The 27,864-nt window shown below is 38.4% G+C and overlaps 1 protein-coding gene across 1 annotated transcript; it reads left to right on the plus strand.

Annotated features, from left to right (window-relative positions):
- The first annotated feature begins 4,524 nt into the window (after positions 1 to 4,524).
- On the plus strand, positions 4,525 to 16,540 carry golt1a (golgi transport 1A). The gene is made up of 5 exons (XM_067588625.1): positions 4,525 to 4,646; positions 6,473 to 6,564; positions 9,993 to 10,171; positions 16,060 to 16,123; positions 16,243 to 16,540. Exons 1-5 carry the CDS (start codon positions 4,622 to 4,624, stop codon positions 16,270 to 16,272), a joined length of 390 nt encoding a protein of 129 aa, XP_067444726.1. The 5' UTR covers positions 4,525 to 4,621; the 3' UTR covers positions 16,273 to 16,540.
- The last annotated feature ends 11,324 nt before the right edge of the window (positions 16,541 to 27,864 follow it).

The following is a 27,864-nucleotide window of genomic DNA, read 5'->3' on the forward strand; positions in this document are numbered from 1 at the left end:
ATAGTCATTCTTAGGTCAGTTGCCCTTGTGTTAAGGTTGTAAGGGCTTGTTGGGGCTTGGTACCCAATCTCGGAGTGTGGGGAGGATGATATCTCCCCTCTGACCTGTCGTCCTGGCTCCCCCTTGCCGTAGCATGTTCGTTGTACCTCATCAATCTCTAGTTGTGATAACAGCTGCCATTTGCGGATGTTGGAACACTGAGCTAGTAGTTGTTTCTTTGTAAGCTTAGATGTTGGGTTTCGAAGCATCCATATATCCCACAACCTCTGCATGTAGCCCCTCTCATTGGGGTTACTTGTATAGTAGCATTCCAACAGATCCCTATTCTCTGCTCTGCTCCATCTATGTCTTGTTCCAGTAGCCCATTTCTCATCAGGGTGTCCTGGTTCCCCAACACCTGACGCGGACCTTGTTGACCTGGGCAACGTCCGAGCCAGTACGACTCTCGAATTTGTGGTTATATATATATATATATATATATATATATAAGATATCATATAGAGTATTTTTGTATCTTTTATATAATTCATACAGTTAGTGCCAATGTTTGACTGAACTTGTGGAGGATGTTCAGACCCTCTCTGGAGGGAGACAGGAGAACCAGGTCATCAGAAATTTAACCTTTTTGTCCTGCAGAGTCATACCAGGAGCTGTGGATTTTTGTAGTTGTTCTGCCAATGTATATATATATATGTGTGTGTGTGTGTGTGTGTCTGTATATATATATATGTTGAAAAGGGCTCGGTTCCTCAGCTCGGATGCTGACAGGGCTGCCTCCTGCTCTTTCACGGCAAGCTGTGGTGGAGATAACAGCAGAGTCGATTCAGTTGAAGAAGAGCAGGGCAGAGAAGTTATCCGGGTGTACGTGAAGAAATCCTTTTCTTCCTTCTGCAGACAGTGAGAACGCTGGGTCACAGCAGCAGCGGTCTGCTCTCGGATCCAGTGATTGTGTTCGGTTGAACACGGGGAGAAGTCTCAGCTTGTCCAGTAAGGGGAGAAACTTCCAGTCGGTGGGGAAAAAGACACGTGTCGTGGAAAATCCTCAGATGGGCCAGTAACTCTTCAGATTACTCACGACTCAACACAAATCTCAAAAATTCATAAGAAAGAGAGAGACTCAAAAATACACTGGAAGCTGGTAGAGTTCAATGTGAATAGGTTTACTGTGCATATAAAAAGATACAGAGCAAACCAAGGCCTTTTGTCCTGGGACAAAGAAAAAATCTGATGCAAAATCATAAAACCTCATATTATATACTTTTCATAAAGTATATTCACTAACCAAGACCACTCCTTCTAGAATATGGATTTAATGGTTTATTGGAAGGGTGATGGAAGAGCAGGGTGAAAAGGAGGAAGGATAGTTAGAGGGATGATTGGAGAGGGAAGGATGGATGGGGGAAGGGAGAGGGTCAGGGGTGTGAGGATGTGGGGGTGAGTGTCGAGGTCGTGGGATGCGGGATGAGGGGGTAAGGGTCGAGGGGATGAGGGTCGAGAGATGGGGAGAAAGAAGAGCAGGCGGGAAAGAGGGGAAGGAGGGAACACCCTAATCTGTGCTTGATACCCATACACTTAGTCAGGAGCTGTATCGTTGCATTTACAAAGTGTGGACCATTATCTGAACTGATTTTATCAGGTGCGCCAAATCGTGGTATGACCTCCTTAATAAGAAACACTGCTACTGCTTATTCATAATTCTTAGCTGTAGCTATAGCCTCTATCCACCAACTGAATCCATCAATAATAAACAACACGTACCGTTTGCCTTGTGCCTGTCTGTCTTTTCCCATGTCAATAAAGTCCATCACTTTTTTTGTCTGAACGGACCATCAGGCACCGGAATGGTAGCAATAGGCGTCAGAAACGCTTTTTTGGCAATGTCATAGCTGACAGCAATTGAGCTCTCGCTGCCCCATGAGTTACAGGCGTACCATCAGCTCTCTGAAATCCTCTTTGCCTCCATATGTTGCCAAAAATATGACAGACTCTGTAAGCATAGGCTGAGTCTGTATAGATGTTAACTGTCTGTCCCTCAGCCAACTGACATGCAGCAGTCAAAGCCTTGATTTCTGCTAGTTGTGCTGAAAAGGGTTGATCTAACCCTTTCACCTGTACCGGAGAAAAGGTTTTCATATCATCATTTAACTTGGCTATGCCATATCCAGCATGGCGACCCATTTCACCTCCAAAACATGAACCATCAACAAAAAGAGTTAGCTGTGCTTCAACTGGTTTATTGTACATGTCTTTTCTAGCTCTTAAAAATGTTTCTGTCACCTCTGTGCAGTCATGCGGCTCCCCATCTGTTGGCATTACCATTTTTGTTGCTGGATTTATGGTAGTGCATCTCCGAATGTTAAGCTCTGGTGCGGAAAGTGTAACTTCATAAGCTGTTTTTCTCCCATGATTGAGCACAAATCTGGAACCTGTCAATAATGCATGTAACTGATGTGATGTATATAATATTACTGGGTGTCTCATAGTTATGGTGCCAGCTTTTTCAGGGGCGGTGTCATCACAGCTGTGTCACCGTGACTTCCTGTGGTGTTGGAGCGTCTCTGCCAATAAGAGGCGAGAGTTTCCGGATTTAACACCAAGGTGCGAATTGAGCAGAGCAAGTTGGGAGATAGACTCCCTTTGTTTGACTGGCACCTTCCTTGTTATCAGGTATTGTGACTGCATGCAGGCCTTTGTTTCATGCACATTGAGTATGAGGCCCAACAAAACTATGATGACATCTTGTACAGGCATGCTTAAAGCCCCTTGATGCTGTCTACCATTCTACACTCAGGTTCATTACTGGCAGTATAACATTCATCATTGCATCCTGTAAAAAAAGGTTGGGTGGTCCTCTCTCTCTGAGAGGCAGGATTTTCATATGTATTTGTTTATTTACAAGGCCTTTATTGGTAAGCTGCCTTCTTACATTAATTCCATGCTAGTTTGGTCCACTGGACCCCATTGCACTAGGACTAATGACTGGCTTACACTCCATGTCCTTCGTGTTCATACAGAGCTTAGAAAAAGTGCTTTTGGCTTCTTTGCACCATCAACCTGGGCCACACTACAAAGCACTTTAAAAATGAGTTCATTGGTAACTCTTGGTCATTTTAAATCCACTGTCTCAATTTTTTTAACTTCTAGACCTGTTTTTAATTGATTTTGTTGTTGCTCTATTAATTGTATTTATATGTTTGTTTTATTGTCTTCTTTCTTGCTCAACGTCATTGTGTATGAGGGCTTCACCTTCATGATTTTCGAGTTTAAATAAAGACAAATAATATAAAGGTTAGACCTGTATTTGTCATTTAATGGTTATTAAGTTTCACTACAGAAATCATTCATTAGTATTGTAAGTTTCCGTTGATTATGATTTATTCTAAATAGTTTTACTGAGACTAGGCCTGTATCCCCCAGGTCCCAAAGTGCTTGTAAGCAGCTAATCGACATCAGAGCTGCTTGTGTGTCTTCGTGGGAATCAACTTCTAACTGTCAGTCGTTGGTCCACCACCATCATCACAACACAACACAGAGACTGTATCAGACATATAAATGAGACTAAATGGGGGCGGTATAGTCAGAAAAGGTATATATATAGTCAGAAAAGACAATCCCCCGTTACATAGACTGACTAAAAACTTTTCTGCCATTTTGGATTTTTCATTAAACACATTTTTTGCTTTTGTTGGCACATTTTTCATCTAATCTTAACTAAACTTGATATATACCATATTTAGACAATCCTGAGCAAAGCTTATGTGTTTGTTTTTTGGTATCACTTATCATTTTGTCTGTACTTTTTAAGGCGTGGCCTGATGCCCTTAACAGGCCATAACTCTTCAATGCTAAGTTGGATTTACACCAAATTTGGAAATGTTGTACATGCAGCCACACTGAACATGTGTGTAACCCACAGGGGGCGCTAATGTAACATATAACACGATATTTCTATAATTCTGTTGTCTTTAATGAAATGAAACTTGGTACACAAGTTCTCCATGAGAATGTGCATGACATATTCAAACTTGGCAACAATAGCCTCGCCTTGTGGCCCTTAGCGATACACCACCATACTACTTATTTAATTCCATATCTCTTAAAAATAATATTCCATGGTAACAAGTTTAGCAAATTTATACAGATGGGGTTGCTGAACAAGTCTGCAGCATCTGATACAATTTGTAGGTGGTGCTACAAAATTTTAAAAAGTTGCTGCTGGAGCAGAAACTTGCAGCAGCAGTAGCAGCAGCTGGCAATAGCAGCTAACAGCTTGCAGCTCTCACAGGAATTTTCTTCAAAAATACAAATATTCTAGTTAACTATGTAAACCCATCAGAACTTTTAAAGATGGTCTGAGGTATTCAGGAGCCCAAACTAAAGATAAGCGATGAATGAATTAAATGTCTTTGAATAGCTGATGACATCACTCAGGTAGTTGACCCTTAACCTGAGAATCCCCAGTGCTCAGTGTGCGCCTGCTCTGCTAGTGTCTGCTAGTTAATGTTCACCTCACAAACTGATAACATCACGCACAAAGGTCACACGAAGAGAAAGAAAGGACTGCCAGTCACAAAGGAGCAAAGCCAGCAAGTGAGAGGAGGGAAGATAAAAAGGGATTACCATGGTGGTCATCACAGAGCTCCAAAGTAAGTGTTCCCACAGTTCCTCTCTTCTGAAGTATTAGCTTGTAGAAGCTTTGCATCTCAAGGTAAAATACTACATGTATACCAAGAAAGTATAGTATTTGGAAAGTTTATCATTGAGGTCAGTTTACTCAGGCCATTATCCGCAAGCATCACAGAATCATGTCTAGGAATTGTGCTGACAGTTTGACTTAAAAATTACTCCTGTAAGAATGAATGAACAGGGCTGATATATTCAAAACTTCTAAATGCTCTTAACAGTGGTCCTAATCTCTGATTGAGTCAGAAAATGGGATTTAAAAGCTTGGTATAAAGAGGTTCAAACATAGTGTTGTAAAACTAGGACTACGATCATGTCTTCCCACATTGCCCATCTCAAACACTGAATCAGCCAATAGCAATCCTCCAAAGGTGGCGAGACATGGCTGCTTCACATTCATTCATTACAATGTCATGCACACCTTGTCATGATCAATCATTCATTGTGTCCAATGTTATATATACCTACTTAATACAGTATTTCATAAATTATTTATACAAATCTGTGGAGGTCTTCTAAAATGTTTGTTTGTTAATTAAATACATAATTGATTGTGTCTGGTTCACTGAAACAGAGAAAACGGGGTCAACATAAAAATAAAATTTAATACTTGTAAGTGCAATAACTTCATGTGTCATTTCTGTTTTCTTGTCTATTGTTACTCTTTGAAACTCACTAGAATTCTTTGTACTTTTTGGAGGCTCACAACCCCAAAAATGATTGCACTTCAATATAATAATAATAATGATAACAATAATAATAATAATAATAATAATAACAACAACAATAATAGTAATATTGTATAAAGAGTGTGATCATTTGATTGTATTCATGTTGAAATAATTTGGGCGCTAACACCAGGTGTTTACTCTAAAAGCAAAATGACATCATCCTCAAAATTCTGATGCACATAAAAAATTTTAACACATCAAAATTTGACTCTGAGAGGCTTACATACAGTGAAAAGCAGTGAATCATTAAGTCTTATAGTTTTCTCATTAGCTACACCATGGATTGCTAAAAAAAAATACAATCACACCAATTAAATTTCATCTGTCTTTGATCTAAATGGCTAACACAGGTTGAGATCTTGGACTCATTAGTTTTTGTAGAGTAGGGATTTCTGTAACAACTTACCCTACTTCCAAAGTGCATGGAATTGCATCAAGTAAACTGTTTATTAGTTTTAGGCCATGCAAGCAGGTTGCCTTGGCTGCTGCGCTCTACTGGTGTAGGTAAGCCTGTAAAACATGCACTGTGACACTGCACCATTCTTCATGCTCCCATCAGCAATGGACACTAAAAGTATTGTGAATATGTGGTTTTGGAGCTTTGAGGTGCAATAAGCATAAACACAGCTGTGAGTGACTATAATCACTACTGTTTCCCTTTTGCCAGTTAAATGTGAGGAAGCTCATTGATATTTTTAAGAATATGGCTGGTAATGTTCTTTGTTTTTGTAATTATCAACAAATCCCATAAAAAAGATTGAAATCAACCAACACTGAAACCCCCCCGCCACAGACAATAAGTCAAAAGGAAAAATATAGAATAACCCAAAATAAATTCACTGATCTACATGAATCTACAGTCTCCTGTGCAGGTTAGGACATTTCTGCAGTTATCCCTCAGAGATAAATTAAGTAAATAATTAAAATTAACCATTGACAACTGTTTGCATGCTCTATGTATCTATCACTAAATTAAATGCCCGCAAATCATTGTGCTGAACTTTTTGTATTGACTAAATGAACTGACTACAGTTCCCCTGTGTATACTTGTCTTCCAGAGATTGGCATTGGTCTGATGGGATTTGGTTTATTTTTCCTGCTCTTTGGTGTGCTGCTGTACTTTGACTCTGTCTTGCTGGCCTTTGGGAATGTGAGTGATCACTCACACACACACATCTGCTCAGTGTCATGTCATTTAACATTTTAGAGTTAATGACCAACTTGTTAATTGAGATAATGTATGTATTTCACAGCTGAAGACTTTGTTTTAAATTCTAATTATTATAATTATGTTAAATATGACATGATTATTATAATTACCAATGTCACTTTAAATGAGAAGGAATGAAAGAGGTATACATTGTAGGTGTTTAAACAAGAAAAATGGCTGCCAATATGGAATAACCTTAGGCTCAAATCTCATCTTCAATAAGACTTGCAGCAAAGGTCTTAAATGAATTGTATATGAAATCTTCTTGACTGCTTGGCCACCAGGATCCAACCTATAGGAAAACTTTAGACTAAACAATCAGCTGGTTATATTATTTACTGGATATTATCCAAACACAGGCTGTGTGTCTGTCAGGTTTTTCATTAAGGGAGCAACTCATCAACATCTTAATTTGCAGTGAGTTAACTGACTGGAAAATTAAAAATCACATAAAATCTGCTGTCATTTAAACATTTGAATCTTGCATACATATCGTGTATCTTTATAGGGTGATGATGATGATGTTTTTAATTATCATGATGAAAGGCTTCTTACTCTAAACAAGTGTTTAATTAGATTTAATAAGCTGATAAATTCCCTGTTTGTGGTAGAATGACATGCTCTTACAGTAACTGCTAAAAGAGAGTATTTAAACACACGCTAAATATTTACTTTGGGTTACAATTTAAAGCTACTATTTGACTATTTCTCAGTTAGGTGCCACCTGGTGGAATATGAGACAAACAAAACATATTCCATCAGAACCACTGAAAAATTCAGCAATATTTTACTTTAAATCCCCCATTAATAATTTATAATCAGTGTATAAACATTTAATAAATGGCTTATAACACACTGTAATTTAGTTATAAATAGATATAATAACAGATATAAGAAGTGTTTATTAATGTACAGTATCTGTCAGCAATTATAACTTCTCCCTTGAAGACATATTTTATTACTATATTGTCATTTCTTATTATAGTTCTAGTTGTCGACAAATACATTAATAAACACTTATTTCTGCTTACAGCTACATTATTGTGTGTAATGGACCATTGATTAATTGCTTGTTTGCTGCTGATAAATGCTAAATAGTACTCAAATTGTTACCAAAAAGCTTCAACAATAATGTTAAAGAGGACCTATGATGCTCATTTCTCATTTTTTTGATTTTTATTTTTTGACTTGATTAAAGTAGCTTTGCATGATTCACAGTTCAAAAAAACTCTTTATTTATCTTATACTGGCCCTTTATGCAGCCCCTCACCTCAGCCTTTGTCTCTAACAGGCAGTTTTAGCTCCTGTCTCTTTAAGCCCCCCCCTCCTGATGAGCCCACTCTGTTCTGATCGGCCAGCTTTCCAGAACTTACCAAGGGGCAGCATGTATCACAGTTGTGTTAAGTTACTGTTGATGCAAACCAAACATTTCCTGCCTTACTGCTTCAAATTAAAGGCTTTAAAATTACTAAAGAACAGGAGACTTTTATTGTGAAGAATTTACAGGCAGTGAAACATGTTCCCCAGTGAATTAGCAGAGATAATTCTTTAGCTTTTTAGCTAAAAACCGGGCAACACAACAACATCTAGAGATATTTGGAACTCTTTGTTGAGCAGATCAGTTAGATACAATGCAGGGAGGAATAGTACAAGCAGAAACTGCTACAGTGATGATGATGTTTCTACATATGTTTACCTCATTATTTGACTCATTAACATGAACATTGTAACATTACTGAAAATATAGAAAAGCATAATAGGTCCCTTTTAAGGAGCAAAGTTAAGTTGAGAAACTAATATCTGCAGCCTCTTGTAAAAGCAGCGCTCTACAGTTTGTAAAACAGCAGGGGTCTTATGTAGACCCATACCTGTGCATGTGTACTGCACTGTGAGCCACAGAACAAGAGACTCAACCAGTGGCAAGTGGCTGCAGCATCACTGGGTAAGGTTGGGCAAATATTTCCATACTTCATTTCCTGTTACACTCTGCTGTCACCCCAGGTGGAAAGTAACTAAGTACTTTTCTTCACCCAAGGACTGTACTTAACTACAATTTTGAAGTACTTATACTGTACTTGAGTAATTCCATTTGATGCTACTTTATACTTCCACTCCACTAATATTTCAGAGGGAAATATTGTACTTTCTACTCCACTATTTTTATTTGACAGCTTTAGTTACTTTATAGAGGAAGAATTGACACAATGGTAACAAGCTTTTAAAGTACAACACATCATTAAAGACGAAACCAGTGGTTTCCAACCTTTTTGGCTTTTGACGTCTTACATAAAGCAGTGTGTAGTCGGGTCACATTTCAGATGTGTGTGAGTTGTTAACAGCTCCACCAAATAGTGATTTTTCCCTCTAAACTTCTTATATGGTTTAATTTCAGTAATTGTTCACATGATCCAATATTTCACCAAAAATCAAAGATTGGAGAAAAAGTCCAAAAACTGAAAACAGATCTGTGTATCAGAACTTTGTTTTGGCTTCTTTCCTCTCCCATTCTTATCATCTCACAACCCCTCAGATGTATCTGGTGACCCTTTAGAGTGTTCCAATCCCTAGGTTGGGAACCACTGGACTAAACTAGCTAACTGTATATAAAGTAGTTAAAACTAGCTCCGCCTCCAGCAGCTACAACAGTAACATGCTGCTTATACACTTATGCTTCCGTATTAATTATCTGATGATGTCATATATAAAAAATATATCAGTCAGGGACCAAACGACTGCTTTTACAGCAATACTTTAACTACATCAAGCAAATAATACTACTACTTAATAGTACTTTTACTGTAAAAGGATTTTTCATGCAGGGCTTTTAGTTGAAACAAAGTATTTTTACATTGTTTAACTGGTACTTTTACTGAAGTAAAGGATCTGAATACTTCCACCACTGACTGTTAGCCAACAATGGAAGGCACAATGACACAAAGTCAATTTGTTGTAAAAGACTAAGAGGAGGGAATGGGTTTCTGTAGAAAAATAATAGATAAAATACATTTTACAGTGATAGATATCATGTGCACCTAAATCTTCAAATGTTGATAATAAGGTCACTTTACCGATCGTATTTATTCCTGGTCATATCGTTAGTACATAGTCAGACGGCAAAGCAACAATAACACTCTAAGGTGTTCTGAGGAATCCCACAGAGACTAAAGGTATTTTATCCAACCAAACATGTGAACAACATGTGATTCTAGAGACAGGGACATCTTCCTACAGTTAAACAAGAAAGTTTACAGGCTGATTGTGAATACATCAGCAATACCTGTGCACAACAAACACAAAAAAAATAGCAGAAGTGTAAGAATATGTTTCTAATTTCCCCTCATGTTTTGTTCTGATCCCTCTCCTTGTAGATCTTCTTTTTGACTGGTTTGACATTCATCATTGGCTTCAGGAGGACAGCCCACTTCTTCTTCCAAAGACAAAAATTTCGAGGTTCTTTCTTCTTCCTGGGAGGCGTGTCTCTGGTGCTGTGCCACTGGCCAATCATTGGTATGCTGGTGGAGAGTTATGGCTTTGTGCTTTTATTCAGGTAAGTTCACTTGTTTGTGTTTCTGAGACAGGAAAAAAGGTTTCATATGAATCTTTCCCTCATTGAAACCAAACTTTTCCCAGAAATGCCAGAAGGGAGGTCATTAACAGATTTAATAAGCAATGGTAATCCTCCATCTCCTGTTAACCGACCCGTTGGATGTAGGATATTGCTTGTTTGCACGTTATTCAATCAAGATAAATACAGTGGACAGCCATGCATACTGGTACGACACTCTGGCACTTCTCAAATCAGATGCTAAAGATTAGCATTGATAATCACATCCGATGACAGAAAAACAATGGTAATATAAAAATACTGTACATACAATAATATTGAATTTTTAACCTCAGGAACTACACATTATACACATCCTCTGATTGTTTCGTACTGTGTGTGTACCCAAAGCAAAATTTTTGGACAACAACAGAGGTTTACAGCACAGAGGAATAATATATCAGGCTTTGATACACACACAGTACTTTTAAGTATTGTTGGTTTCATTTTTTGGTTTTGCTCCAAACATGAGATTTGTTTTTAATGAGAAAAATATAAAAAATCACTAGCCATATCCTTTAATGAAAAGAAACCAGAGAGTGAAGTCCATATGTCAGAAGTCCATGAAAATATCATGAATGGGCTGGAATTGTGGAAATCTTTGGGATGGATCAAGGTGATGGTGGGGCCTCCTGTGCTGTAAAATTACTCAATTCTATCTCAATTCTTTCTGGTGCAGGGAAAATGGCAGCCACAACGTGATATAGTTTAGATGCCAAACCCCAAAAATAATGGTTAAAACTTGGAAATAAGAAAGAAAACAAAATATGCAAAAACAACAGTCTGACGAGGAATGAATCCATGCTCAGGATCAACAATAACAAAGTCTGCCAAAAAAGAAAGAACAGAATTCAAAGGTGGCGTCCACCATGGCAGAAAAAGCGAGGTGCAACAATTGTTTGCGGACTTGAAGGACACATTAACTAAAGGAATTAAAGAACTCAGAGATAACCTTAAAGACTTTTGACAAGATATGGAACAGGACATTAAGACAATCATGCAACAAACAGCAGACTTACATAAGGACATGAAGATAAAGTAAAGTGTGTGGAACAGCTGGATATGCGTGTGAGTGAGCTTGATGACACCAAGACCATATAGCAAAAAACACTGGAATACGTGAAGACATGAATGGAGGAGATTGGGGATCAGATGGACCATTTGGAAAGTAAATCTAGGCAGAATAATCTCTGCATTTATAACGTTGAGGAAAAAAGTGAAGGCAGTAACATGACAGCCTTCAAAATTCTGGAAGTGTCAGGTGAGCTCAACATAATCCAAGCGCACCGTATACATAAGGAAGAAAAATTCTACAAGACCTATCATTGCAGCTTTCCTGAATTTTGTCACAAAGAAAAGAGTACTCAAAGCAGCATGGGATAAGAAAGAAGTCTGTATTTATTTCGATCACAACTTCAGGTTTAAAGCAAGACAGTAGAGAGTTCTGTATAAATGAATCTGGGAACATCTGTAATCACAAGACATAAGACACACATCCTTGCACCCACAAAATTGGAATTCTTCAATAAAGACGGAACATCTACAACATATTCGAACCCAGCAGAGGCAGCCAGAGATTTGGAGCAGAGAGGCCTATACAAAGCAGTGAAGGCAGAGAAGGTCATCACTCAGCCAGCAGGCCCTCAGGAGACTCTTGGGGAGAAAAACAACTCATCACCAGCGTCAGTCAACAACCAGAGTCTGTAAAGGAACTGTGAAATCGACCATTGGGTGGAGACACTTGTATAATTTAAGTTTATATTAAAATGGAGTTAATAGACTGGAGAAGCCGAATATATTGGCAAAAGAGAGAGGAAATGGAGAAGAAGACAAACAAATAATGGACAATATGAGAGACAATCTGCGTAAAGAATCTATTATGTTGAGATTTTTACAATTTTTTTCTTTTTCTGTAAAATATAATACAGTACAGATTAACTATGTTTAAAAATAAAGTAAAGAAACAGGTTTTCAGACATAGAGCAGTAGAATGAATAACTAAATAAAGTAAAGAGGCAAATGAAATAAATAGGGGAATGGAGGGGTTATAAACAAACATCATTCATTTTAAGGGGAGCAATCTCAGAGCTTGGATTAGTAGATACATGGTGGATGCTAAATCCAACCAAAAAAGCATATACATATTATTCAGGTAGATTCTCAGTTTACAACAGATTAGATTATTTTTTTTATGTTGTCATGTGGTCATGCCACAGTGACCATAAATATAAATCTGAATATAAAGGGAGGAGAAAACATATGGAGGCTAAACAACTCACTCTTCCAAGATAAAATATTTTAAGAAAAGATAAATAAAATACTTCAAGAATATATGGAGATAAAAGATACTGGGGACACTAATCCAGTTATTATATGGGAGGGAGCTAAAGCTGTTTTACTTGGACACATAAAAGCACACTCTGATTCTTCCACAATTCTTGTTCTTATTTCAAACTTTCAAAACATAACAATGACACTCACTAATCCATCTTCTCGTGCTTTTTATTGTGGACATAACAAACGCGTTTCAGCATAAAGCCATCATCAGCGTAGAGAACAAAATAAATAACAATACAAATATAGACAACCAGGTGAGGCCCAAAGTCAGTGACAAGAACATATAATTATACAATAGGATCCATGTGTGAAAACACACATGCAGCCTCCCTTGTCTGTATTTGTATTGTTATTTCTTTTGTTCTTTACGCTAATGATGGCTTTACGCTGAAATGCATTCGTTATCTGTCCACAAAAAAAACAGAAGATGGATTAGTGAGTGCCGTTGTTTTGTTTTGTTTGTTTAGTCTTTATCACAACCGTGCACCCGATACAATCTCAAGATTTTGAGTTGTGCGCACCACTGCTTAGTACCAGTTCTTATTTCAGACCTTACATATACCCATTCCGCATAGTAGTTTTAAAAGATGGAATGCAATGCTTACAAATTATATCTGGGACTATAAAAGGAAAAGGGAAAAACTTAGTATGCTAACCCAACCTAAATAAAAGGGTGGGCTTAGCTTTCCAGATTGAATGATCTATTTTCATGCTACTCAAGTAGATATAACAATGCAATGGATGAATAACAGAGTAAAAACAGGATGGAAACTAATATAAAAATGGAATGATAAATGGATTGTACTTGTATAGCACCTTTCTAGTCTTCTGACCACTCAAAGTGCTTTTACACTACAAATCACATTCACCCATTCATACACTAAATGGGTACAGGGGCTACCATGCAAGGTCCCAACCTGCCCATCAGAGGAAACTAACCATTCACACACATTCATAGACTGATGGCGCAGCCATCAGGAGCAATTTGGGATTAAGTATCTTGCCCAAGGACACATCGGCATGTGGACTAGAGGAGCCGGGAATTGAACCACCGATCTTCCAATTATTGGACGACCTGCTTTACCTCCTGAGCCACAGCTGCCCCAAAAACAATCAATACTAATATCAATGTGAACACTACCCTCCTTAAGTTTAAAGGAAATGAAAAAATACACTGGAAATAATAGGTGTGTAGAAAATACATTAATGAATTGGAGATATAATCATAAAATATATAAATTTGACAAAGAATGCATACATCTGAGAGAGATAGCCAGTGATCCAGATTTTTTTGCCTAATAAAATGGATAAATTACTAGAAGAATGGGAAAGAAAGGGATTGCAAGTGTATTTACAGATGATTACAAATAATACAATAGACTCATTTGAAACATTAGCAACCGAATTTATTTATAAGTAACAATAATTTATTGAAATATTTACAAATAAGAGGCTTTCTCATGAAACAGCAGGGAGAAGAACAGATTCAAAGAATGCATGGGTTACTGGAATTTATAAACAAAAACAGAAATAGTGAAAATAGTAAAATATCAAAACTGTATATAATCCTATAGGAAACAAAGGTAAATGTAGACAACACCAAAGAGAAATGTGCTGGAGGGAATGTGCGGAACAGGAAGCTAACCATGCACACATTTTTTATTTTTGCCCAGTGTTGAAAACATTTTGGGGGGCAGTCCTGGAGAAAGTCACAAATATTTTTTCATTTAAAGAAGTTATTACAAACATCCAATTAGGTACCACCCCATTAGAAATAGAGAGGGAAGGAGATAAATATCTATATACAATAATTCGTATAGCCATATTAAAACAAATAGCATAGAATTGGCTGGATGTTAAACCACCGTCTATTAACACCTGAAAACAGTCAAAGAGATTAAAGAAATGGAAAGAATCACTTATAAGTTGAGAAACAGAAAAGAGGAATGTAAAAGAAACCAAGGTAAATGGGTTACGGAAATGGATGGAGTAGAACAGTAAAACTTAGAGTACTACAATTTTAGTTATTTTTCTTTTTTTTTTTTTTTAATTTTTATTAAATTTCTTTGGTTATGCCAATAGCAAAACTGTATAAATGTGGCAGGTTAATTCAAATAATAATAAACTGATAACTTGCAATGTAAAAACCTGCGATAAAGTAATAATAAAAAAATCTTTTTGGTACATCACACCAGAAATTCATATCAAATCTGCAGGAAGCTTTAGCATGAGCCCAACAATGCCCAGTGCTACCCTGAGTACATATGTAACTTATGTAGTTGCAGTTTGCAGCGCAGCAGGATGACGAGCAAAGCAGGACACTGGAAGTGTTGCTGGTTGTTCAGCAGCTAAAAGTCTTTACAGCCTTTCAAAGGATGGAAATTTATGTCAGGACTGGCTGAAATTCTTCTCTTCATTATGGGCAAGTGGTTGTGTGTGTTCAGCACATTTTACAGCCGACTGTCTGCTTAATGAGATTCAGTATGCCACAGGATTTTCTACTGTTTCATCTTCATTTCATTTTTGGATGAAGTTTTAAAACATGGTTTCTTTCTGTTCCTCAGCTAAAGGAATATAATACATCTGTGCTAAAGCTAAGCTAGCAACCCCTGGCTATGTTTGAAAAACAGACTTTTACTTTGTGAGGAAACTTAGACACAATCTTATCGTTCTGAAACATCCTATTGAAATCTCAGTGGTGAAACAGCAGTTTCTTTCCTTCATTCAGGATCAGACTCCACTCCATAGATGCTATATACTGTCTTACATCTCCAGCTGTAGACATTACTTCAGGTAAACATGCTGCATTATTTAATAGGTATTATTCTGATTAGCTGGGGATAAAGGTGGTGGCCACACCTACAGCCAGTCGGAGTAGGTGCTCATTAGTAATGCCGATTTTATGTAAATGGCTTCAGAAACAGCCTGCTGAAAGACAGAGGGGAATCTGGGCTGTAAGGAAAGGTGGCTTTAGAGAAATCTAAACAGCTTTTGGTGAATAAAATGTCACAGATATGCTTTAAATAGAATAATTTATAAAAATTAGTCAAAAAGGGCCTTAATACCATATCTTTAAAATACAAAGAAATTACTGCAGACCTATGAAAAAGGTCTCAACCGCACAACACACCACATCAACCCGCCAAATTTGTTTTTTGGTGTTTTTTGTTTTTGTAAAGCTACTTGGGTCACTTGGCTGATAATGATGTACATAGGCTTTGTCTGGATCATACATGACACAGGACCCCCCTATTGTCAGTGTTAATTATGAACATCAAAAGACCATCCTTGAACAGAGACATTATATACACACACTTGATATCACATGACAAAAGTTTATTATTTGGGTCACATGATGACACCTGAGCCCTCTCAGTTCGCCAAATAAGACTGTGATGCAGTGAACTTTTGAGTTACACATTGTTTACATTTTTAAGTATCTGCTGGTTTTCCCTGTTTTACATGTTATCACAGTGTTGTGTTTCTCTGTGTAGGTCCTTCTTCCCCATGGCCTTGGGATTTGTGCTGTCAGCTGTGAATATCCCTTTCCTCAATGCAGTAAGAATGTTTTGTTTGTGGCTTAGTAGTTTAACACATAATAGGCTTAAAAAGACATTCACTTATAAATTCCTCAGGGATTGTCACTGCAAGGATAATAACATCTCCTGTTTTTTCAGTTATTCACCAGCAGCTCCTCCATGGTCTGAGCAGAGGAAGGAATACCAGAGAACTGATGAGTGAATACCAGAGAACTCATTAACGTTAAATATTGGAATTTATTAATGCTGAAGTATTGATTTATTTTTTACAGTGTACTGCACTGTGTGCCATATGAAGTGACAATTAATACTGAAATCAAGCAGTTAAATTATAAGCTGTTTAAAAGCTAATTTAACATAAAACAAGTTATTTTAAAAACCTTTTAATATCGATATTTAAAGCTTTTTTGAATGAAAATTAAAACATTTCACCACACATTTATTCCATGTTAATTGTTTCCGATCTTCATTTGAGTCATGTAATGTTTACATTTTTTTTATGGCTGCACCATCAAATAAAAATATTCTACATGTCATACACATTTCCCCAAAATTCAAATTGACATTCTCTTGAAATTGAGATCTCTACCAGAACATAAAAATAGATTTTTTTTTCTTTTTAAAAATAATTTAAGAAAAAAAATTAAACCATGACAGTCAAGACAAGGCAAAACAGAAAAAAGGGGAAATACACGAAAAACACTATTATACTGCCACATTAAAATAAAAACAACAGCACATTGATAAAGCAAATCAGATCAACTCAAATATGTTGGACATCATTAATTAATCTTGTTTAAGAAATCAAGACAAGGGCTCCATATTTTTTTTAAAATCCAACATGAGAGTGCCTGTTGCAAAAATGAATCCTTTCTATTAGAAATGATAAGCCACCTCAAATAACCCTCTGTCAAAGGAAAGTAGGGAAGGAGACCACCAGTTCTTGAGAATTTGTCTTCTTGCTGCCACCATTCCAAACTTTGGTCGGCTCTGTTTACACTCTGATACAACTGATCTAAGCTCAGAACAGCCAAGTAGAGCAAGTACTGGATCAGCATATCCAGCATATAAGAGTATTAGTCAAAATCTTGTAACTATGAAACATGGGACAGCTTATGGATATATAAATTATATGCAATTTACTGTGTGAGTAATGGAGCCTGTGTACAACCTTAAATTGTATTAGCTGATATCTGCTTAACTGGGGAGTTTTTAGGATAACATATTTTATATATCTGTCAATGTTGTTTTCTGTTAATCAGCCAGGACAATCTTGAAAAAGAAGACTTCCCTGGTTAAATAAAAGTTAAATAAAATAAAATAAATGAAAATATAGTTTGCATATTGCATTCTCTCTAGCAGTATTATTTATGGATTTTTGCACATGTTCTTTTTGTACTTAAGGGTCCAAACTTAACAGCAGCAAAGACTGGATAGCAAATGAAAATAAAGTAAGTACAAATTGTAAACTATGTCTTACTGTATGTGTACTAAATGTGATAAGGTGAATAAATGTATGCATGATTGCTGGCTGGGGTGGGGTCAGATGGGAGTCTGAAGTGACATCAAAAGCTAAAAGTTTCATTTCATTAAGTGTGATATTTGGTGTCCTGAAAATATGTAAAAATACAACAAATAATTGCTGTGACAGTGATTACCAGGAACAACACTTAAGATATAATCTGACATGAATCTTAATAACATTGGCAACATGAACAGTAACTGTGTGATGGGGGATTGTTAAGTTCATCAGGAGAGCTCTTTGACTATTTCAGTCCTAGATCAGTGGGAAAGCCTCACGGGCAGAAGTGGTGCCATAACAGCAGTAAGCTGACGTTTGACTCACCATTTCAACAAAGTAATTACTTGCAGTTATTACATGGCCTCCATTTCATAATGCAGGGATATTAAAACACAATGACAGGGGCCACTTGGGAGCTACAAACATCTTAAATGATTGGACTCAGGACCTTTAGTCACAGTTTTTGGCCCATCATTTTTTGAGGTGAGATGCCAACTGTGATGACTTGGATAAAACTAATACTATAAAAATCTGTTTTTTGTTCATGACATAAAAACCGCATTCTCTAATTATTTAAAGAGGACCTATTATGCTCATTTCCAGCTCTAAATTTTGATTGGACTCCACTATAGTAGTGTTGCATGGTTTTCCTAACCACTTTTCCTTGATCTCGATAGAAAACGTCATTAGGTCAAGGAAAGATGTGAGTGAGAATTTATAAGGATTTAGGAAAAAGACAACTGTAGTGCTAAGAGAATCTGACTACCCTTACAGTGGGCTACGTACTTATGTGACGTCTGATGTTATCGATGTGGGTCTGCCATGGTGAAACTACAATGGTCTGGAGATGGACTACAAAAAGTGCATCTTAGATACTTCTTTCTGTGTGTTCTTACTGTGTTGTTTCATACAGGCTACATAAACGTGGACAGCACAGTGAAACAAAGACAAACTCTTCAGTCAGGCTTTGGGGGGGACCCAGTGGGTATGGGGTATACATAAAATTTAACACACATAGCCAAATAAATAATGTAGGCTAATATAATACTTGTACTTTTTTGTAGATTTTCATGTGGTGTGAATGTCCAGGTTTATAAAGTGAAACACTTTGTAATAAAGCAGCCCTTCTCAGGATGAATACTGAGCTCCATCAGAGCTTTTGGGGCATTTTTATTTTAAATAGCTAAAAGTCCAAACTCTGTCTTCTCTGCAGAGATTCCTCTGTCCTGTCAAGTAATTACAGTTTTCATTTTTGCTGTTTAACTGCAATGTCTGTAGTGACACTACTGTACGCATGGAAGCGTTTCCATATAGTGAACACACTCTCTCTAATCATTAAGGTAAATCATTAAAAGAAAAATGTTTTGTTTTACAATAAGTTAGTTGTTGCCTGATTGGACAGGTAAGCCTATTATTATGCACAGACAGGAGTTTCAGTGTTACTGTGTTCAGGGGACTTGATGGTCAGTTCCTCACAGAGGTGAACTTTTTAGTTCCTCAGATACTCTTGACATAGGCTTTTATACTAGTCCATTTAAAAGTTCAGTTCACCCTTTTTACCCTCTCTTAACTCCGTTTTATTTGTCCAGGTTTGGAGATTTCTGTTTCTGGGAATTTTGCCTCAACATCAATACTGTGGCTCCTTAACAGACTTTGTTAGTCAGGTTATATATATCAAATTTATATCAAGTCAAGTAAAATCAAGTTTATTTATAAAGCACATTTAAAAACAACCAGTTGACCAAAGTGCTGTACAATAAAATTAAAACAACATAAGGTAAGAGCAAAAAAAAAAAAGTCAAGAGAGTAGAGATGACACAACAATACGATCCCATATGCAAACAAAAATAAACAAATAATAGTAAAACATAGGGCTTTAAGGACACTCAAAGGCCCAAGAGAACATGTGGATCTTAAGTTTAGCCTTAAAAGTGTCTACAGAATGGGAATGCTTAATTTCAAAAGGTAAACTGTTCCAAATTTTGGGGCAGCTATGGCAAATGCACGGTCACCCTTACCCCTCAGCCTCGATCGAGGGACAGCCATGAGCAGCTGGTCTGAGAATCTGAGAGATCTGGTGTTGGGGAGGGGGCAGAGGAGCTCCAAGATGTACTGAGGTGCCAGAACCAGTTGCTAGACTACTGTTTAGGATGCTTGATATTGTAGGACCAACAGTGTCAAATACTTCTTTTAAGACGCATGATGGGAGAATATCCAGATGACAAGAAGTTGGCTTAGTGTGTGTGACTATGTCTATAATATGAGCAAGGGGCACAGGCTGCGTGAGCAGCGCATGTGTGTCTCGGAACGACTTGCTTTTCATTTCGGCAGCCATGTTAACAGGTTACAGCAGCCATACAACCTGCATGAGATGCACATCTCACGCTTGGCTGCTGCTGCGCGTCATCTAGAGATTTGGGGTCTCGCCTATTTTTTCAGGGTGATGCGCGCGGTTCTCAGCAAAAACAGACAGAGAAAATAATCTGTTGCCAGTCATATTAACATCATACCAGCAACATTACACCTTTCACCATGGTTTCAATGCCTATATATGTAGAATGTCTCACAGACATAAATGGCACTACTGCAGGTCAGCCTGCGCGGTGCACTCCAAGGCAGGGAGCCTCTCTGGCTGGGAACTCCAGCATGGAGAGTCAGTGACACAGGGGTTCCTGCCTGTTGTTTCACCTGCTTCAAGGCAGAGATTTTGTGGTGTTACTTTCTTTGTTGGTTTTTATTTATTTTTCCTTATAGTGTGTTTGGCTCGTTTGGGGAACTTGGTGTCGCCTGGAGGGATTTTCTTCGCTTGGAGCGGTGACAGCGATGTTTAACTGGCAGAATGATTGATATAATCAATAAAAAAAAACATCCTTTGTGAGGACTGTATGTGACTGACACAGAAGTATCCCCAACCAGACCCCACCATGCCCATCAGAAAGAAAGCTGCTTTCACCTCACATATTATTTATTTATTTTCCTCACATAAACAATTGAGCACACGCTTCTTAACTTTTTTCTGACTAAACTAAATATAATGAAATTTATAATGAAATGATATGAAACATGCTATTATTGATGGGCATTATCAAAGCCAAACTCTGTGTAGAACAGTGGAGGCTGGTCCATAGAGGCAGAGGAGGTTGATCCTCCCCTTTTTGAGAGGCAAAAGGGAGCTCAAAATAATAAAATAATAAAAAAGAATATTTGGTTGAAATAAACCATTACAAATCTCAGTATTATTTATAAAGTATTTTTTCTCTCTTCTTTGAAAAAAATCCATTACTGAAATTCTGTTTAAAATGTTTCAACAGCAACACCTGCAGGGCGAGAGGAGAAAGGGCAGTGTGTGAAGTGGTGGGGGGGGGGGGGTGCAATTGGTGGAGGTGGAGTGGGGGACAGAGAAGGACGGGTGCCTGCTGTCCTCCGCAGAGCGGGATCTCTTACATTGGACTTAATGTTTTTTTTTCATGCTAATCTGTGATTGGCCATGACACGTAAAATGACGCTCCAAGGGAGGCTGTCCTCCCTAATCAATCAACAACCAGAATGCAATATTGACATCGAGTTGGTCCAATGATAGTTTCCAGATTTCATTTTCAATTCTCTCCACTGTAAGGCAGAGGAGCAGCAGTAGATAACAAGCAGTAGATAGCTCCTTGCATTAGCCAATGCAACAGTTGGCTTGTTTTAGCAGCCTGAAGGACTCTTTATACATCCATGGAAGGACTGTTAAGGACTGTTGTTAAGCTAATGGGAGAAATTATCTGGACTGTGCAGTGCAGCAGCAGCAGGACAGTGCCAGGGAGGCTGGAGAGAGAAACAACTGGAGAAACAACCAGGAGAGTTAGCTTGTTTGTCATTGTTGCTAATGATATCAGACTGGTTAAGCAGCAGCCATAAAGCTCTGTTGACTAACAAACAAGATGACCAACAGCTATAAATGGATGTTATGACATGAATACTTCATTTCCATGATAGAAAGAAGAAGACGTCAAATAACGTGAGTTAGATACAGCTTCTCTCTCTCTGTCTCTTTGGTCGCTAATTTCATCTCTGATGGTTAAATGTCTCTGTGTGGCTTTTTTGTGTTTTTTATCTCCTTAACAAGAATGCAACAGAGATCATATAATGTGTTGTCGGTAACGTTAGTTTGCTTGTTGAAGTTACAGTGAGCTGTCTGGACTCACTCATTCATTCATTTTTAATTGAGTGGTTGTTCAGTCACCTGTTGATGTTGTATGATTAGTGAATGAGTGCAGGAGGTCTGGCTGCTTGCTTCTGACAGTTTCTTTAGTTCGTTTTTAAGCTGAGCCGTATATTTAGTAATAAGTAACTAGAATGACAAGTGTTAACTAGTGGTGTAACAGATTGTAGTCGATCCGTGTTCCATACTGTGTTCCACAGTTCGGCAGGCATATGAACCGCGGATTAATTGCAAAATTGAACATCTCATTTAAGACAAAGTAAACAAATGTGTTTACTTTCACGTGTCACTAACAGGGATTTTGAAGAGCAACGATCAAACCAGCATCTAACGTTCCAAAGTGACATTTGAGTTATGTTTACCTGCTGTTTAATGTGCTGCAGCTGAACAGCTAATTAGCATCTAGCTGCAAACTGACGTTACCGGTGAATGTTTATTATCATCAAGTTTTGATGATGTGGTTAGAGGCTGTTTCACTCACTGTTTAAAAGAGGAAGGTTTCATGCCTCATATTGCAATAACTGAGCATTGAATATTTTATATATTTTATTTTATTTTATTTAAACATTGGACATCTTAAAGTTCCTTGCTGTTTCTGGCTGTAAGTGTGTTACAGAACAAATGTAAAAAAAAGTTTTATTTGTCTCCCCCCTTTTTTTCCCGCTGATGCTAATAATGATCTGATCCGTGATTCAAATCCGTGATGCAATCCGAACCGTGAGTTTTGTGTTCATGTTAACACCCCTAGTGTTAACATGTCAGCTTTGTAGACTATATTTTGTATATTGTACATATAGATAAGGGTGTGTAAGTCATGTATTTGATACATGCATTAATACTTTCTGATGTGAACCTACACTTTTAGATCTGTGAATGTTTTTAGTGTTCAATCTTTCTTGTATTCAGTACTGATCTGAACCTGTATCACATTATAAGCTTTGTGCTAGTTTATATATTTCTGTATATTAAGAAAATATATAGGAAACACGTGTAAATCATGTGATATCTAATCTTTTTGTGATGAGAACATAAATTTGTTGTCACAATAGAACAGTAAATTTGAATTTCATTTTGTTGGAAAGATGACACATTTGAACCACTCCATGGCTAAAATCAGCACTTCTTTGTTTAGAGACAATATGTATATGCTAAATGTCTTTAAAGAAGCAGCCTTTACACCACTCAATCAAATTGTTTTATTGGCATATAAAATTGCCCCCCACCCCTCCGATTTCATCAGGTGGGGCAATGATATAGTTTGATGCGGTTTGTTGTAAGATTCCATGTTGGTTTTCCTCCTGTCCTCCCCAATTTTTTGAGTCACCAGGTCTGTGTCCACTTTCACCCCCAGATTGTGCACAGTTGGCTTGTGATACTGTGCCAAAGAACCCAGATCAACCAGGGGGATCACAGAAGTGCCACCAAAGACCATGACTTCTGTCTTTTTTTCATTAACATTTAGGAAGTTTAGAGACATCCAGGCTTTAATGTCATGTAAACACTCATGCAATGGCTTAACACTGTAGGAGTCACTGTAGGAGTCTGTCATCTGCATAGCAATGAAAAGAAATGCCATGTTTCCTGAGAAATGAACCAAGTGGGAGTAGATAGAGGGAAAATAAAAGAGGGCCAAGCACAGAGCCCTGTGGTACCCCACATGAGAGGGGAGCAGTGGAGGACACAGAGTCATCAAGGCTGACACAGACGGTTCGATGTGACAGGTAGGACCTGAACCATTCAAGTGCTGTGCCACTGATGCCCACCCACTGCTCCAAACGAGCAATCAGGATTTCATTGTCCACTGTATCAAAAGCTGCAGTCAAATCTAAAAGTACAAGGACAACACAGTGACCAGAGTCAGAAGCTAAAAAGATGTCATTAAAAACTCTTAAAAGCGCTGATTCTGTGCTGTGCAATGTTTTAAAACCGGATTGGAAAATCTCAAGAATATTTTGTTCATTTAAAAAGTCCATAAGCTGAGAATAGACAACCTTTTCTAAGATTTTAGAAAGGAAAGGCAATTTAGAGATAGGCCTGAAATTTGCCAAAACAGTAGGATCCAGCCCAGGTTTTTTTTAACAAAGGTTGCACAATGGCATGTTTAAAATGAACAGGAACCACTCCAGAGGACAGACTGCTATTAATAACTGTGAGAAAAGATGGTCCAACAGTCTGGAAAGCCTCCTTAAAAAGTCGGGGAGGGACAGTTTCATCTGGAGAACCTGAGGGCTTCAAATGACCAACAATCTCCTGAACAAAAGGGCAGGGTCACAGGCTCAAATGCGTCCTACCCAGCAGAGCAGGGGACAGACACTGAAGGGTCAATGGCAGGAGGTGAAATAAGTGCTCTGGTAGAAGTGACTTTATCAGTGAAGAAGTGAAGAAATTTTTCACACACAGCCGGGGAGGCCTCAATTCCAACAGTCTGTGGTGCATTCAGAGCAGAGTTGATCACTTTAAACAACACACAAGGCTTGTGGCAGTTTAACAGGACAATATCAGAAAAATATTTTCTTTTAGCCTCTTTCACAGTGGATTGGTAATGACGCCAGTAATCCCTCAACATTTGAAAAGACACTTGCAATTTGTCCTTTTTCCACTTTCGCTCAGCTCTTCGACAATCCTGCCTGGCAGCACGGGTTGTTTCATTCAGCCAGGGCTCCGCCCCCGATTTAGTTTTATGCTGTCTGGTCTTCAATGGAGCTGCAATGTCTATGGCAGTTTGACAGGTGTCGAGAAACCATGAGTTAAGAGCCTCTGTATCCTCATACACAGATTCAGGCATGATGCAGTGTTGACTGAAGGCATCTGAGAAATGAGCAGCAGTGGAAGGGTAAATAACTCGATATGTGCGAGCAGCAGCGCGAGGTTTAACTGTTTGACAGCAAACAGCAGCTTCAAACAGCACAGGCATATGATCAGAGAAAAAAGCGTCACATATCTCCAGGTTAAAAACAGGCAAACCATGAGATAAAACAAGATCAAGTGTGTGACCACGTTCATGTGTAGGCCCAAGCACAGACTGCACAAGATTAAAAGAGTCAATGATGTTTAAAAAGTCCCGCACAAAAGGATTTTCAGGGCAACACACATGAATATTACAGTCTCCAACAATAAGGACCCGGTCATACTTAGGCATAATATCAGCCAAGAACACAGAAAAATCTGATAAAAATTCTCTGTTGTATTTAGGAGGCCGATAAACCACAGCACACAACACCGTGTTAGAATGCCCCAGCTCAAGCAGACTCAGTTCAAAGCTGGTGAAGGAGGATGACAGCGATATCTGTTTGCATTTAAAGTCACTCTTAAAAACAGTCGCAATTCCTCCTCCTTGGCCAGACGTCCTAGGAGAATTAAAATAGCAGCACTCATCAGGTAAAAGTTCTGTGAAGACACTGGACTCACCAACACTCAGCCAAGTCTCGGAGATAAAGAGGAAATCCAGTTCCCGGGATATGAAGAAATCCTTAAGGATAAATGATTTATTCCCAAGTGATCTGGCATTGACCAGACCAAACCTGGCAGGAGCTGGCGGGTCAGAGTGACAGCTGACGAAGAGGCCCAACACAGAGGCCGCAGGATCCCCAGATTCACTCCGCGCCAGTGGAGACAAGGAGAGCAGGGTCTGCGGGGCTGGAACACCACATCCGAGCCCGCCACTGGGACCAAACAGGCAGCAACGGGGTCCAGGGAACGTCAAGAGACACACAGGCGAGGCCCAGCTCCATATCCGCCTCGATCAGAATGTACCAACCCGGCCCTCAGCCTCACAAGACAGCTGCTACGCTTTTCTTGGCGTTGGTGACGTTTTTGCCGCGGGGGTGGCGCTAGAGTGCGGCGGAGGTATGTCGGGATATCCGATAGGAAATGAGGGTCAGTTTTTCTCCCATAATGATCAAATTTGACAAGATTTTTGGCAGTGATTCTCAGATCTAGCAGCATTTGGTGATCATACACCAGTAGAGTGTTGACGGTATGTGCAGCAAGTGTTAGAAACAGCAGAAACACACACAACAGTTGGAGCAGCTGACGGCTCGCCTGACACACTGGCGCCATCTTGCCAACCAACCTTCAACGAGATTGATTGACATCTAGTTTCAGGTATTAGGAAACACAAAATGCTGATTCATCACTCATCATGACTGATTAATCTATAAGTCAAACTTGTCTTGATTTGGCTTTAAGTTTGAGCAAATTAATTCCCCATAAGTCAGTTTTGTTATTTTTTTACATTACAAACATTGGTCTACAGTGGTATGAAAAAGTTTAGGCACCCCTCTGAGGCTGCATAATAATTTACTCTGTCTTCACAGAAAATGATCACATTGGCATGCCATTCATTTTCGATTAAAAGCTGAGTACTGGGGTACTTTCCAGACAAAGATTTTTAATGTAGCAATATTAAATTGTATGAAATTAAATCAGATGTGAAAAATAGGCTGTGCAAAAATTTGGGCACCCTTGTCATTGTGTTGATTTGAACACCTGTAACTACTTAGAACTGATTAATTGGAACACAAAATTGGTTTGGTGAGATCATTAAGCCTTGAACTTCATAGCCAGGTGCATCAAATCATGAGAAAAGGTATTTAAGGTTGTTCTTCTCTTTGACTCTCCTCTGAAGAGTGGTAACACGGGGGCCTCAAAATAATTCTCAAATGACCTGAAAACAAAGATTGTTCAACATTATGGTTTAGGGGAAGGCTACAAAAAGCTATCTCAGAGATTTCAGCTGTCATTTTCCACTGTGAGGAACATAGTGAGGAAATGGAAGACCACAGGCACGTTTCTTGTTAAGGCCAGAAGTGGCAGGCCAAGAAAAATATCGGAGAGGCAAAGGCGAAGGATGGTAAGAATGGTCAAAGACAACCCACAGACCACCTCCAAAGACTTACAACATCATCTTGCTGCAGATGATGTAACTGTGCATCGTTCAACAATTCAGCGCACTTTGCACGGGGAGAAGCTGTATGGGAGAGTGATGCAGAAGAAGCCTTTTCTGCACACACGCCACAAACAGAGTCGCTTGAGGTATGCAAAAGCACATTTGGACAAGCCAGCTTCATTTTGGAATAAGGTCCTATGGAATGATGAAAACTGAGTTATTTGGTCATAACAAGGGGCGTTATGCATGGTGGCGAAAGAACACAGCATTCCAAGAAAAACACTTGCTACCCATAGTAAAATTTGGTGGAGGTTCCATCATGCTGTGGGGCTGTGTGGCCAGTGCCGGTACTGGGAATCTTGTTAAAGTTGAGGGTTGCATGGATTCCACTCATTATCAGCAGATTCTTGAGAATAATGTTCAAGAGTCAGTCACAAAGTTGAAGTTACGCCGGGGCTGGATATTTCAACAAGACAACGTCCCAAAACCCTGCTCAAAATCTACTCAGGAATTCATGTAGAGGAAAAAGTACTATGTTCTGGAATGGCTATCCCAGCCCCCAGACCTCAATATCATTGAAAATCTGTGGGATGATCTGAAGCGCGCTGTCCATGCTTGGCAACCATCAAATCTAAGTGAACTGGAGATGTTTTGTAAGGAGAAATGGTCCAAAATACCTTCATCCAGAATCCAGACACTCATTAGAGGCTATAGGAAGCGTCTAGAGGCTGTTATTTTTGCAAAAGGAGGCTCGACTAAATATTAATGTGATTTTTCTGTTGGAGTGCCCAAATTTATGCACCTGTCTAATTTTGTTTTGATGCATATCGCACATTTTCTGTTAATCCAATAAACCTCATTTCACTACTGAAATAATGCTGTGTCCCTCAGTTATTTGATTGATCAAAATGAAATTGCTGATCCAAACACCCAATGATTTATAAATGAAAATAATGGAAATTGTCAGGGGTGCCTAATACCACTCATACCACTTTATATTGAAGACAATATAGACTGATTTGTTTTTAAGATAGTGTGATTGGTCCATCTATCCAACAATAAGGCATACATTTATTTATGTGTGGTATATAAATAACAAAAATTAGGCAAATAAATATTATATAATATTTATTTATTATTATATAA

The sequence above is a fragment of the Thunnus thynnus genome, chromosome 4 (genome assembly GCF_963924715.1).
Source record: "Thunnus thynnus chromosome 4, fThuThy2.1, whole genome shotgun sequence".
Classification (NCBI taxonomy): domain Eukaryota; kingdom Metazoa; phylum Chordata; class Actinopteri; order Scombriformes; family Scombridae; genus Thunnus; species Thunnus thynnus.